At 48.6% G+C, this 11,975-nt stretch overlaps 2 protein-coding genes across 16 annotated transcripts in view; one reads left to right on the forward strand and one right to left on the reverse strand.

Moving 5' to 3' along the window:
- HNRNPH1 (heterogeneous nuclear ribonucleoprotein H1) overlaps positions 1–11,975 on the forward strand; it is a 15,426-nt gene continuing 3,451 nt past the window's right edge. For 3 of the 12 annotated variants that reach the window (XM_048960202.1, XM_048960205.1, XM_048960209.1), the window contains exons 1-6: positions 345–644; positions 7,219–7,278; positions 8,270–8,407; positions 9,094–9,249; positions 9,441–9,584; positions 11,027–11,165. In XM_048960202.1, coding sequence (XP_048816159.1) covers positions 596–644; positions 7,219–7,278; positions 8,270–8,407; positions 9,094–9,249; positions 9,441–9,584; positions 11,027–11,165 — 686 coding nt within the window. In that variant the 5' untranslated portion in view covers positions 345–595. Of the gene's footprint in view, positions 111–329; positions 645–7,218; positions 7,279–7,681; positions 8,069–8,269; positions 8,408–9,093; positions 9,250–9,440; positions 9,585–11,026; positions 11,166–11,975 lie in introns of those variants that run through there. The other 9 variants (XM_048960203.1, XM_048960204.1, XM_048960208.1 and 6 more) reach the window with 7 other exon arrangements.
- Positions 1,404–7,212, reverse strand: LOC125700045 (deoxycytidine kinase 2). 4 transcript variants are annotated; one of them, XM_048960241.1, is made up of 7 exons: positions 6,726–7,211; positions 5,780–5,895; positions 5,373–5,566; positions 5,005–5,152; positions 4,480–4,595; positions 2,818–2,917; positions 1,404–1,681 (listed from the first exon to the last, which is right to left on the reverse strand). In XM_048960241.1, exons 1-7 carry the CDS (start codon positions 6,823–6,825, stop codon positions 1,658–1,660), a joined length of 798 nt encoding a protein of 265 aa, XP_048816198.1. In that variant the 5' UTR covers positions 6,826–7,211; the 3' UTR covers positions 1,404–1,657. The 4 variants fall into 4 exon arrangements, with proteins under 4 accessions (XP_048816198.1, XP_048816197.1, XP_048816196.1 ...); XM_048960240.1 differs by having other exon boundaries at positions 1,404–2,917; positions 6,726–7,212; XM_048960239.1 differs by lacking the exon at positions 6,726–7,211 and having other exon boundaries at positions 5,780–6,719.

Here is an 11,975-nt window from a genome sequence, read left to right on the forward strand (position 1 = left end):
TGGTGCGAGGCGGGCGGCGGGGACAAAGCGGCCGCCATCTTAGGTCTGCGGGCGGACGGCGGCGGCGAAACGGGTGCGCGGGGCTGAGCGCCCCCCGACTGCCCAGATCCGTAAGGCGAAGCGTAGGGCCGGAGCGCGCGAGCGGCCACAGCCCCCCAACAGCCAGGGGAGCCATTAAGAGATCATCCCTGCACCTCTCTCCCCCTTTCCTCCATCTTCTCCCCCCCCCTGTAGCGAGCGGGACGTGATTGGTCGGTTTTAACTTGTCGCTCTGCCATTGGCCGGCGGCCGGCGAAGGGGTGGGGGCGGGCGGCGCGTGACGTCAGCGCGCAGCGCAGCGCGGCCGGCGGCTATTTATAGGAGCGGAACGGCGCTGCGCAGGAGCGAGCAGGCGGGTCGGGCCTTGGAGGGCCGGCGGTTTCATCGGGCTTCATCCCTGCGGGAATAGGGAACAAGAGGTCGGAAGGTTGCGATCCGCCTTCGCCGAAGCCTCTTTTCGGTGTTCGCTGAGCTTTTGTCTCCGTCTGTGCAGCGCTCGAGCGCCCCGTCAAGCTTTTGTCTTCTCCTGGGCCCTGTCCAGAAAGGCGCGGCCGAGATGGACCCCTGTCACACCGAGGAGACCGAGGGCGAGATCCCCGGCTTGGGTAAGGCCGTGTGGCGGCGGGTAGCGGCCTAGAGCGGCGTCGCGTGAGGAGAAACCGGTGGGGGTGGGGCGGCGGGTGGGGGAGGGGCGACCCGAGGCCCCCGGCGCCGTGCGGCCCCCCCTCGTGTTGGCGCCTGCGGGCGGCGGGGCGCGTATGGCGCTGAGGGCCCGGCGCGGCCGCGTGTGCCGCTCCCCCCTTCCCGCTTCCTCCTCTCTTCTCCCCCCGCGCCGCGTGCGTCGTGGCGGTCGTTGAGCTCCGGGTGGGGGTTACGGGTTGAGGCGTCCGGCTGGGCGGCTTTGGAACGGGGAGGAAGGTTTGAGGGGGGGGGGGGGGGGGGGGCGGGGAGAGAGCGGTGCCGCGGGCGGGCGGGTTGCTGCGCGTTTGTTGTCCTGCCGACGGCTCCCCCCCGCACCCTGCTGGCCTTGTGGTAAGGGGGGGAGGAGTGGGGGAAGGGGAATTCCGGTGATGGGGGAGATCGTAAACGAGGCACCCTTAAATGAGAGTTTGTTCCAGGTGTAATCCTTCTGGCTGCAGTAATGCCTGACCTTAAGTAGTGTAAATCCCTTGAAAACAGCCATTTAATGAAGCAGAAGTTGAAAGGAAAGGCTCAGGACGCCATAACAGTCTGATCTTAAAATGGTGAACTATGCCAATTATTGCAAAACAACCCTCCCCGGCGCCTGGTATCTATATTTACCGGTTGTCAGTTGCTGATAACCACTTAACTCCTCTGTGCTTGGAGCCAGCTACCAGCCTGTGTTATTTTAAAAATGTTTATTAAAGAGTAGAGAATACACACAAAATGAAATACATTATCAAGGCACTCTGTATTTTTCTTTAAAATACACAGTAAAGTCTATCTAAAAAAACACAGTTCAAACGAACAAAACTACTTTTCTGAGGTTTATAAGTTATACTGACAGTACATCTAGTTTAGCTAGAATGTTGAAGACCACGTGACTGTTTGGTTTAACTCTTGAGTTCCAAGCATTTCATGTATGTCTTAATTCTTCTTAAGAAGTCAGGAAAGATTTGATCTGTGGAAACAAAAGCGTATGTTTAACATGTTTTAAAAAGAAATGGCAGAACACCAGAAGTTTCTCCCTTTTCTGAAGGAACAAAGGAGGTGTTACTGTACTCCTGTATGCTGGTCTCCAGTGCTGTTTTGCTTCTACATACAACTCATCTACATATAATTCGTGATCTGAAATGCCTTTTGCTATAATTAGTACTAGGTAGACTTGAGTAACTTAAATAATTCATTAGAAAGATAGGGAAGGTAGCTTTACAGTATATTGTTCCATTAAAGAAAGATGGATATGCCTTCACTAAGTAGCTCTTCCTTAGGAAAAAGGGGATTGTCTGAAAATTGAGCCAAGCTCTGCTGTGTTTTCCATAGTGGAAGATGCAAATTCATAGCAAACACCACCATGTTACGTTGACTGAACATTATGCACCCAAGCATAGATTTAGATTTTAGATTCAAACATTCATCTTTAGCATTGGTGACCAGAACAAGACGGAAAAGTAGTTCCTAGGATTTCTTTTGCGGTGGACTGGGTACACAGTAGTTAGCTACAGCAGAGTGCTTTGGGGCATTTATTCCCTGATCTTGTCTTTCCTCAGAACTAGCAAACACCATTTTGTCTGGTGAACTCAGTGTTTCTTCTGATGGCTGTTGGATTTCTGTGTTTCTACTTAAAGTGTCACATCGCGCACACAGACCTGCACACATCTTTGTTTCTCAGATATGTTGTGCTGTCCGTGGACACCCTTGATATTTGAAGGCGCACAAGTAGCTCTGATCTGACTAGGAGTTTTCTAAAGGCATCATGGATGGCATGAATTGCACGCTACCGCTGTGTCAACTATTTAATGAATGGTGTGGCAGTGCAGACTTGGCAGGGAGCAGTCAGTCTGACTGGCCTCCACAACTGCCCTCTTTAAAAAATAGTCATTTCTCCCTTGAACTGCTTCAAGTAAGGGATTAAATGGTTTTGTAGAGGAAAATTAAATGCATCTTCCTCATCCATGTGATGAAGAGGGCCAATTGTAGAAGCCCCAGATTACTACTACATAATTCTGTATTTTGAGTTTTTAAGGTAATACATTAAAAGTCATAAAATTCAATAACTTCCAATTGTTACTGCAGGAGAAAACATGTAATACTTACCTCATCAATCAGGTACTCCTGTTTAATTTTATCATTTTTAAAATCTTCATTGACATCCAAAACAAGAATAGGAATCTCCTTAAGGTTCTCAAAATCAACTCTGTTAAAAGATGAACATAGCTTTACAAATTACTTTATATAAAGCTTTACTCACACGGTGTTCTAATTGCTTTCCAAGGCATCTCAGATTACCACGTACACCTGGGATGTTGATGACTTTGGTATAAAGCCCTGTCCTTAATCACTCACTGCACTGCATCACTGTAATGTACATTTCATAGGACTGGCTCTTGGTAGGAAGAGGAAAAACATTCTTTATGCTTCTCTACCTCATTCTTTTTGCTGTGGAGCCAACTATCAGGAATCCAATTTTTATAAGAGGGAGTGAATATTTTCCTCTGAAGTACCTCTTGCCCTGTGAGTCCCCCACCGCCTTTGTAGTTAGCTGCTAATCCATTTACCAAGATGAAGTTTTAAAGCTTCCTTTTGGGAATGACCTCTAAGAGGTTCTAAGACTGGTGTTTAAAGTTGCTAGGAGATGAGCAAGACAGTTTCAGCTGCGGCCTGAGAGCAGTGGCTGTGCAACTAGATGTCACTTAGAAAATTCGTGATTTAAGAGAACTGTCCATGCTTGAAAACAACTTCCAAAATGCAGTAAAGGGGGCTGAACAGCATTCTAACTTGTATTAAAAATACAGGAAATGTTTGCTCATGGGTTTGGAATGAGTACACAATGTAAATGTTATAATTCCACAACACTGCAATACATTCTTGTCTCCTGAACTCTTGGGTCATCCTACATGAATTCTAGACTTAGTAAAAGCAGATGTGCCTGTTCAGCTTAACGTACTTTTCTTGGAATTGTTTTGCATCTGTTAGTACACCATCTGGAAGTAGTTTTGTTTATTTCAGCTGAAAAGTCACGCTTGCCTACCAGGAATATCCTGAACTCTTCTATGATTTTTTTTTCTGTTGTTGCAATGGACTTAATATGCTGATGTCATTTATTACTGCTGCAGTCAGTAATAAATGTTTAACCTCTTGTTTTGCATTCAGTAGACTACTTCAGGTTCTTATAGGGAAAACCTGAAGTTAGCATTTATGTCCAGCTAATTCTTATGTGGGGAAAGCTGATAAGTATGACTCAGTAAGAGTCTGGGGGGGGGAAAAAGGACGTGCAGAGATAGCTTAGTCACTGGCATGTTTCCTTCATACAAGGGACTGCCAGAAGCCTTTCTGATAATTGCTTGTTTTGAAGCTAGGGTTAATATTTAAACCTTGCTGAGACACAGTCACCCAAGTTTAAAGGTAATCAGGACTTTACCTTCGCTTACATTGGAAGTTGCTTAGTAAGGAATTAGCCACTGAGTCCAATTTCAACTGCCCTATTTCTATGTACTTCCAGTTCTAAACTTAAGGAATTGCTGGAGAAAAATCACAACTAGCATAGCTTTTCAGTTGAAGCTAATGCTTAAGTCATTCCAACCATGCCCGAGTAAAACTAGAGATGGATCTCAGGCTTTTTTCTACCTTCTGATTGATAGTAAAAACTTGCTTATAAGTTGAAATGAGAATTAGCTGGTAGTTGTCTGGTTCCTCATGGCAACAGGTTATTTAAGCAATTTTGCCCACAGTAGTGGTCCAGGGGAAACAGGCTCCTACCTCATACTTCTTTCATACAGCCACGTCTCATGTTTATAGTGGAGGTTTTCCAAGTACTCGAGGTCAATTCCTTCCTCCTCTTTTCTTCCCCTCTTCTGTAGCCTTTCCATGCATTTCTGAAAAATTGCAAGCCTGAATGTTAATGTATTAAAGTAGTCATTAAATCAGAACCATTAATGTGTGACATGAAAAATTACAAAGGTTTCAAAAGCATTGGGCATCAGTGAGCATTAATTTGAATGCTTGGGTGAGTCAAAAGTCAACAGTTCTTACTGAAAGATTCTCTCCTTCCCATATGCTGTTGTTGAAGTACAGCTTTAAAATGAGCTTTGGCTGCTTAGTGACTAGGAGATAATAGCAAAAACAGTGTTTTGTAGGCTTCAGAAAGGATATGTTTAATATGGTCTCTAAAGCAAATCTGAGTTTACTGAAGGCTTCCTGTTACTTTTGGAGAAGAAAATGCTGGTTCAGTGTGTTAGTGTGTGAAGTCACTGCAATATGTCATACATATATACTTCAGCATACCTGAGGTGTGGTCCTTAGGTAGATCATCCCATCCAGTTCTATTTCAGATTGAAACTGATTTAAAAGCCATGTGTGCCAGTCCTGATAGATAGCCCACTCTGTTTCATTGATGTTTCCAGATTCAAACAGGTTAGAAGCAAACACATACCTGCAATGAAAGACACTAGTGTCATGGTAGGAATAACCTAAGTGAACTTTGTAAGTGCTTCCCATCAGAATCAGTACTGAGAACATCAATGACATAGACCTACATCTGCAATGCTCCCTACATCATTGAACTCGTGCCTGTTGGTTAAAACTGCTTCTTACAGATAATAGTTAAAGTGTTGAAGCTGTTACTCTGAGCTCTTGTTGCATTGGATCATTACCTGTCACTGTACACAGATCTCTCAAAAAATTGCACTGGATGTTCTGCTTCATGCAGCTTGGCTGAGATGGGTTTCAGTTGTGCCCTTACTCGGCTCAAGCAGGCATAAGTCTGAAAAGTATAAGCCCATCTTGTAGGTTTATCGTACAGCATTTGAAGTAGGTTTCCTCCACTTTTCTGAGAAGTTGAAAGTTCCTAGGGGAGAAGAGAGAAGACTTTCATAGGCTTTTATTCCTTCCTTAATGTCTCTTAAGAAAAGCACAGTGGGAAAGACTGAATGGTCTTGGGAGGAAACAGCATCTCTAGAAACTAAGTACAGGTTAATTTTGGCACGATTTCCTTGGTGAATGACTTCAGTTTTCCTCCCATGCCCACCTTTCCTTGGGCCCCCCCGCACAGCACACCCACCTCGCACTCATCCTCGCTGGTCTGGATGTTGCACCACTTGGCGATGGGCTCGGGGATCACCTCCCACTCATTGCTGTGCTTCTCCAGCAGCCTGACAAGTGTAGACTTTCCGGCTGCTGCAAAAGATTCGTAAAATGCAGAGTGTAAGTGTGAACTGGGCTGTTGTGGCGGATAGGATAGTGGCAGCTGTGAGCTTTCTTGAGAGACCGCAGGCTGCGTTTGTGCAGTGCTGGGCATGCAGAGCTGCGTGTGCACGGCCCTGCCATCGCATCTTGGCAGCTGCTCGGAGCAGGGCCAGGCGCAGGCTCGGGTACGTTCTGAGAAAAAGGCGCTAATCTGCAGCGCCGGGGCTGGGTCCGGGCGATAAGTTGGTAGCGGGGCCCTCGTGGGGCCGCCCGCGCCGCCATTTTAGGAGCAGGCAGTGCCGCGTTGTTGGCGGGCTGACGGGGCAGAGCGGGGCTGCTGCGCCTGCGCGGTGCTGGGCCGGAGGAGGGGGGGAGAGAAAGCCGCGCGCATGCGCGATTAAACGGCCAGCTGGCGGCGGCTGAGCGCTGGTGTGCAGCGCCGCTTGCGGGCGGGAACTCCCGAGCGCGGTAACGGGTGGAGGCTCGCAGCTGCTTCCAGGTGGATGCGGCCGCGCCGAGAGAAGCCGTGTTGTTATAGCGCCCGGCGGCACCGCTGAAGTACATAACAGGGACGGAATGCATCCGTCCTGGACGGCCGGCGGCTGCGGATGGTGGAACGCAGTGCCTCCGCCTCTGGTGGTGGTGCCGCTTCTGAGCGGCGCACAGATGCAGCGGGGCTCACCCGCCGGTGCTTCACAGCACGGCTCCTCCAGCGCAGTCCGGCTCTTTGCCATTAACCCATTCCCCCTCGCCGCTGTTCCTTCTCCCGCTGGGATGGGGAAAAGGCGCTCCCACACAAACACCCCCCCCGCCCCGCTCACCGATATTGCCCTCGATGGAGATCTTCCTGAAGCGCTTCTGGAAGCTGGAGTCCAGCTCGGCGGCGGGGCCGCGGCGGCTCCTTTTGGCGGGAGTGGACATGGCGGGAGTGGCGCTGCGGCTGCGGCCCGCTTTAAGGCTCCCGCCGAGCGCTGGGCGGGCTCTGCGCTGCCTGCCCCTCCCCTTTATTTCCCGCTCTAATTTGCATCACCCTTAGCAAGTTCCCCGTGCTGGCGGCTCCGTATCGGTGTACGTGCCCCGCTCCCCACGCGGCTACCGGATTGGGTTCTGTGGGCGCGCGGTTGGACGCGGCACGTGCCGTGTGAGGGGCTGCTGTTGGCGCCGGTTACTCTGTTGTCTCCGACAGAGAGGTGCAGGGCGGAACTAGCTAGGGCCAGTGTGTTTGGAGGAGATGGGAGGGATGGATATTTTCCTTTACGTTATGATAATTGTGACCCGTGTCTCTTCTTTCCCCATCTCCTACAAACACACCAGGCTTCAGTGACCGAAGCGAGCAGATTGTTTCACGTGGTGTAGCGTCAGCCTTTGAAGCTGGTAAGTGCCGGTTCCCGCACACCCCCGCTCGGTCAGAGCTCTCCACACGCCGTGTCGGAGGGGGTCGGGTGGCGGCGGTGCGGCCCGGCGGGAGGCCGAGGGGGGGGGGGGGGGCCCGCGGCCCGCGGGGCATGCGCAGTGTGGAGAGTGGCGCTCAGAGGCGCGTGCGCGCAGGCCCGGCCCGCGCTCTGCGCGGGAGCGAGCGCCTTGGCTTTGTTCAGCGCAGCAGGCAGGCAACGCATGCGCACAAACCGTGGGGGAGGGGGAGAAGGGAGGCGGGAGGGGGAGCGTAGATTAGCGAGGACGCATGCGCAACTTGGCGGGAGCGGCGCGGGGAACGTCTGCGTAGGGGGTTTGTGTCCCGGGGCGGCCGAGCGTGGCGGCGCTACAGAGCATGCGCAGGCGGGGGGGGGGGCCGAGAGGCTCCCCGATTGGCGGCGCGGGGCGCGTGCGCGCCGTCCCAGCCACGCCGAGGTTGCGGCGAGCGGCGCGGCCCGTTCCGGTGGCCACACGTCGGGCTCCCGCCGAGCTCCGGGCTCTGAGCCGGGAAGGAGTGCGGCAAGCGTCGGTGGGGGCTGCCGGACGTCGGGCCCGCCCGGGCGGTGCGTGGGGTCGGGGTTCTTTGTGCGGCGGAAGGCCCGGCCCAGCGGAAGCGGGAGTACCCGCCGCCATTTCCTAGCGCGCTCTCGCCACAGGCTCGCCCGCTTGCTGCCGCCTGACTGGGACTAGGCGCTCTCCGGACAGCGGATCAGGCTCGGAGCCCTAGAACCACCGCGGAGCCCCACCATGTGTGCGTGCGGGGATGGGGGCTGGGCGCGGGCAGGTGGGCGGGAGCGGCTCTGTGTGTGTGAGGTGGGCAGCGGTCCGAGGTAGAGGAGGCTTGAGGGGGAGGGCTGGGCCGGGCCGGGGGTCCGCCGGGCGCTCTGAGGGGTGCGGGTGGTGGCGGCCATGCTTTGCAGCGGCTCAAAAAGACTGCTTTGGTCTTGTGCAGCCACCACTGAGACCGAGGCGGAGCCAAACCTGACCTCCAATGTGATGCTGAACACGGAGAGCAGCGAGGGATACGTGGTGAAAGTGAGGGGGCTGCCCTGGTCCTGCTCCACGGAGGAGGTGCAGAGGTTTTTCTCTGGTAAGTGAAACAAGTCAGGCTTTAGGGGGCTGGCATTCTTTGGGGTTTCTCTAGGTGCGCTGCAGCTGGTGTGTGAAGGAAGTTCAGGGTACTTCAGTAGCCAGCAATGTTCGTGAAGCAAGAGCCCCAGCCAGGATGCAGTGTAGAAAGCCATGCTTCTCAAGCAGGAACTGAACAAATGTAGCTAAGGGAGCTGCTGGAATACTTATAGCTGTTTTTGAGCCGCCAGGGTAGAGAATCTTCTATTTGAATGAAAATTCCTTACTGCAAGCTTAATTGAAGTAGTATTTGATACTGTTGTAACTAGCCGACTATTTCAGGAATTTGATACATTAGATCTGGTCCTGACTTTGTTCATTATGCTCCATTTGATTGTTACTACTTATCTCAATCTGTGCTGACTAGAAAGTCTGTCAGCTGTGATCAAAGGCATATTTAACTTGACTTGAGGCAGCAAAACATCTTTCTAAAAAAAAGGTAAAGTTAATCTTTAGTCTTGAGCAGAAGAATAAGTTGATTTTAGCTAGGCCCTCAATTAAAGAAAAAAAAATGCCCTATTTCAACAGGAACACTGTTATCTTACACAACTTCAGTTATTTGCTTCCTTTTGGAATATCTGAAGCTTTTAAAGCTACCGCATTCTTCTAACAACTAAATTAATGGGGCTTCTTGTTTCTGTTTTTCAGACTGCAAAATTCTGAATGGAGCTTTGGGTATTCGTTTCATCTACACAAGGGAGGGCAGACCAAGTGGAGAAGCATTTGCTGAACTTGAATCAGAAGAGGATGTGAAATTGGCACTGAAAAAAGACCGAGAAACAATGGGACACAGATATGTTGAAGGTTTGATTTGGTCTAGTAACTGACTAGATGTATTTGTTTTTGGTGGGTTTTGGTAATCTGTTCCGTCTCTAAAGTGCATGTGGAAGGACAAATGGACTTCTGTTGTATCATAAGTTGACTAGTTTCAAGGCAAATGGCTTTAAAAAGAGCTGAGCGTTCCTCAATGCATTAATTCTAAGTGCCTTTTACAGTTTTCAAGTCAAACAACGTTGAAATGGATTGGGTTCTGAAGCATACTGGTCCCAACAGCCCTGATACGGCTAATGATGGTTTTGTACGTCTTAGAGGACTCCCATTTGGCTGTAGTAAAGAAGAAATTGTACAGTTTTTTTCAGGTATGTGGGGTAAAAGTACTAGCTGTAGCAGTAATGGTTAATGCTAAAAGGAGAAACAACAACAAACGACTAACAAAACCAGCAACCAAAAAAGAAACACCCCCCCAAAACAAAAATGCACTCCTGGCTGCCCAGTAATACCTCCAGCAGCATGCTGATCTGCATTAAGAGCAAATAAGCAGTTGCCAATTAATTATCTGGATTCATGAGATAATTTCTTAAGTATTTATTTGCTAAATAACTCGGGTATCTTGCAGAAGCTGTCCTGATCCATAGGTGTGGTGTTCCAAGGAGGGATAGTAGGAAATGTTTTTCTGAAGCACAAATGAACGATTCAAGTGGAAAGAGATTTCCTCTCCGCCTTAGCTAGTTCATGTGCTGGTTCTGGCTTCCTCTGTGAAGGTAGAGGAGGGCAGTGCATTTTGCCACTGATTTCTTAGAAAAAAATATGGATTTCCTACTGAAAAATCCCCCAGGTAAAAACAAACAACAGCAAAGCCATCCAGCTGAACTGTGCTGAAGGAGAGCTTTTCCCGTGCCCGTCCTGCTTCCCTTGGTGTTGAATAGCTTAGTCGTTTCTGATGGAGAGAATGCCTTGCTGACTCTAATTTTCACTTTCTTGCAGCTGTTGTGTATATTCTTATTAGCGATGGGATGCTGTTGTAAATACTAAGAATGAAATCTGTTCTGCTGTTTATGATCAAAAGTGTCAGTTTTTGCAGTAGTAATTACCCACTGTCTAACTGTAAATGCTACACGTGGCTAGACTGTGTTATTAGCAGCCTTTAGATGACTCAACCTCTTGTCTTTTTTTTAAAGTATTCAAAATACTGCTATGAGTTCTGAAAGCTTTACTGTATTCTGAATTAGCAGTTCCAAAATGTACATTTTAACTTTGCTATGGTTAAATTATTTAATCTTCAAAGACTGTTAAATGTGCTTAGTATCTGAAGTGTGCCTCTTGTGTTCGTTAGCTAATACTTTTGAAATTCATGATTTCTCTTAATTGAGCACTGAAACTTAACATTTGTGTGATTATTTTACTTGACTGACTTAAATAGTTCTGTGAAGTTGTTTACCTTGATGTGTTTGAATCTGTTACGTTGAAAAGTTCATCTTAAAATCAAATACTTTCGCAGAGTTGAAAAGATTTGTACAGTGTAACCTTCTTAATGCACCCTGCCTCAGATGCCTTTTCTGAGGAGTTATTTTTGACGCTCAGAACTTGTCTGTGCTCTGCAGGGTGGATTAAGAACACAGAATGGTATGTGGTGATACATTTCTTCTGTTTACGTGCTTTTTCCTCTAGTGTTCTAGAATCAACATACCATTCGTTTACAAATGCTGAACTTCTGGTGTATTTAAAGCTATAAGAAAACTCATGACTGGGCTTGTGATGTTAATATTGCCCCCTACTGGGGTTATTTGTCCTTGGGTTGAAGGGTTGGAAATCGTGCCAAATGGGATAACATTGCCGGTGGACTTCCAGGGGAGGAGTACGGGGGAGGCCTTCGTGCAGTTTGCTTCACAGGAAATAGCTGAAAAGGCTCTAAAGAAACACAAGGAAAGAATAGGGCACAGGTGGGGATGGATGGTTGGTTGGATATGTCGCTTTTCTTATGGTAACCAATTAAATCCATATTCTCTCTTCTGAAAATGTTCGTGTCCAAACAAACACAGTATTTTGGTCTCTAACTTGGTCATCAGTTAAAGGCACTGACTGACGTGCAGCGTGGCACAGGCTGTCTGCACTGACTGAAAATTGAAATTGGGCTCAGCTTGCGTGCTTTGAAAACGTGGTCGTTCTGAGGAGTGCAAAACCAGTAGCTTGAGAGTGGCAAAGTTGAGAGACTATGGCTTTAACTTCTCCAATAGCACCAATTATACCTCTAGCTCTAAAGTCACGCACAGTACTCTTATTACCATAAGAAAATGTGATAATTTCTAAACTTGTTTTATAAATTGAAATGTAACGAATTTTCTTACTGTATTAATCTTCCATGTGATAAGCATAGCTTTCAAGAAATTGTCACAAAGGGTTTTTATTCTATTTTACTTGTGACTATTTTTCATTGAAGCATGCACTTCTTGCCTACGCTGAATCACTGAAGCATAGGCTGGGTTCATTAGCACATGCAGAGCTTTTTGTAGCATCCTGATGGGTTAAAATCGTGGTGGAGATCAGGTTTTTAACCCTCTACTTGTATTGCCACATGAGCAAAACAGTGCTGAGTTGAGTGGACGTCCGTCCCTCCTGTATTTTCTTGACTAACACTTTAAATTTGGGGGAGGGGGTGGGGATTCAGTCTTGCTCCCCCGCCCTTAAGGGTGGGATACTGTGAGGTATGAGGAGCACATGAACCCTTCAGTAATTGTAATTTCTTGAAAAGA

Source organism: Lagopus muta, chromosome 14 (assembly GCF_023343835.1).
Source record: "Lagopus muta isolate bLagMut1 chromosome 14, bLagMut1 primary, whole genome shotgun sequence".
In the NCBI taxonomy this organism is placed as follows: Eukaryota; Metazoa; Chordata; class Aves; order Galliformes; family Phasianidae; genus Lagopus; species Lagopus muta.

Bases quoted from the DNA above. Each gene is read 5' to 3' on its own strand.
- LOC125700045 (XM_048960238.1), bottom strand. From the start codon at position 6,016: ATGCCCAGCACTGCACAAACGCAGCCTGCGGTCTCTCAAGAAAGCTCA. The intron at 5,153-5,372 runs GTAATGATCCAA...CTTTCATTGCAG, and splicing joins AGATCTGTGTACAGTGACAG to GTATGTGTTTGCTTCTAACC. The intron at 4,596-5,004 runs GTATGCTGAAGT...GCAATTTTTCAG, and splicing joins ACCTAAGGACCACACCTCAG to AAATGCATGGAAAGGCTACA.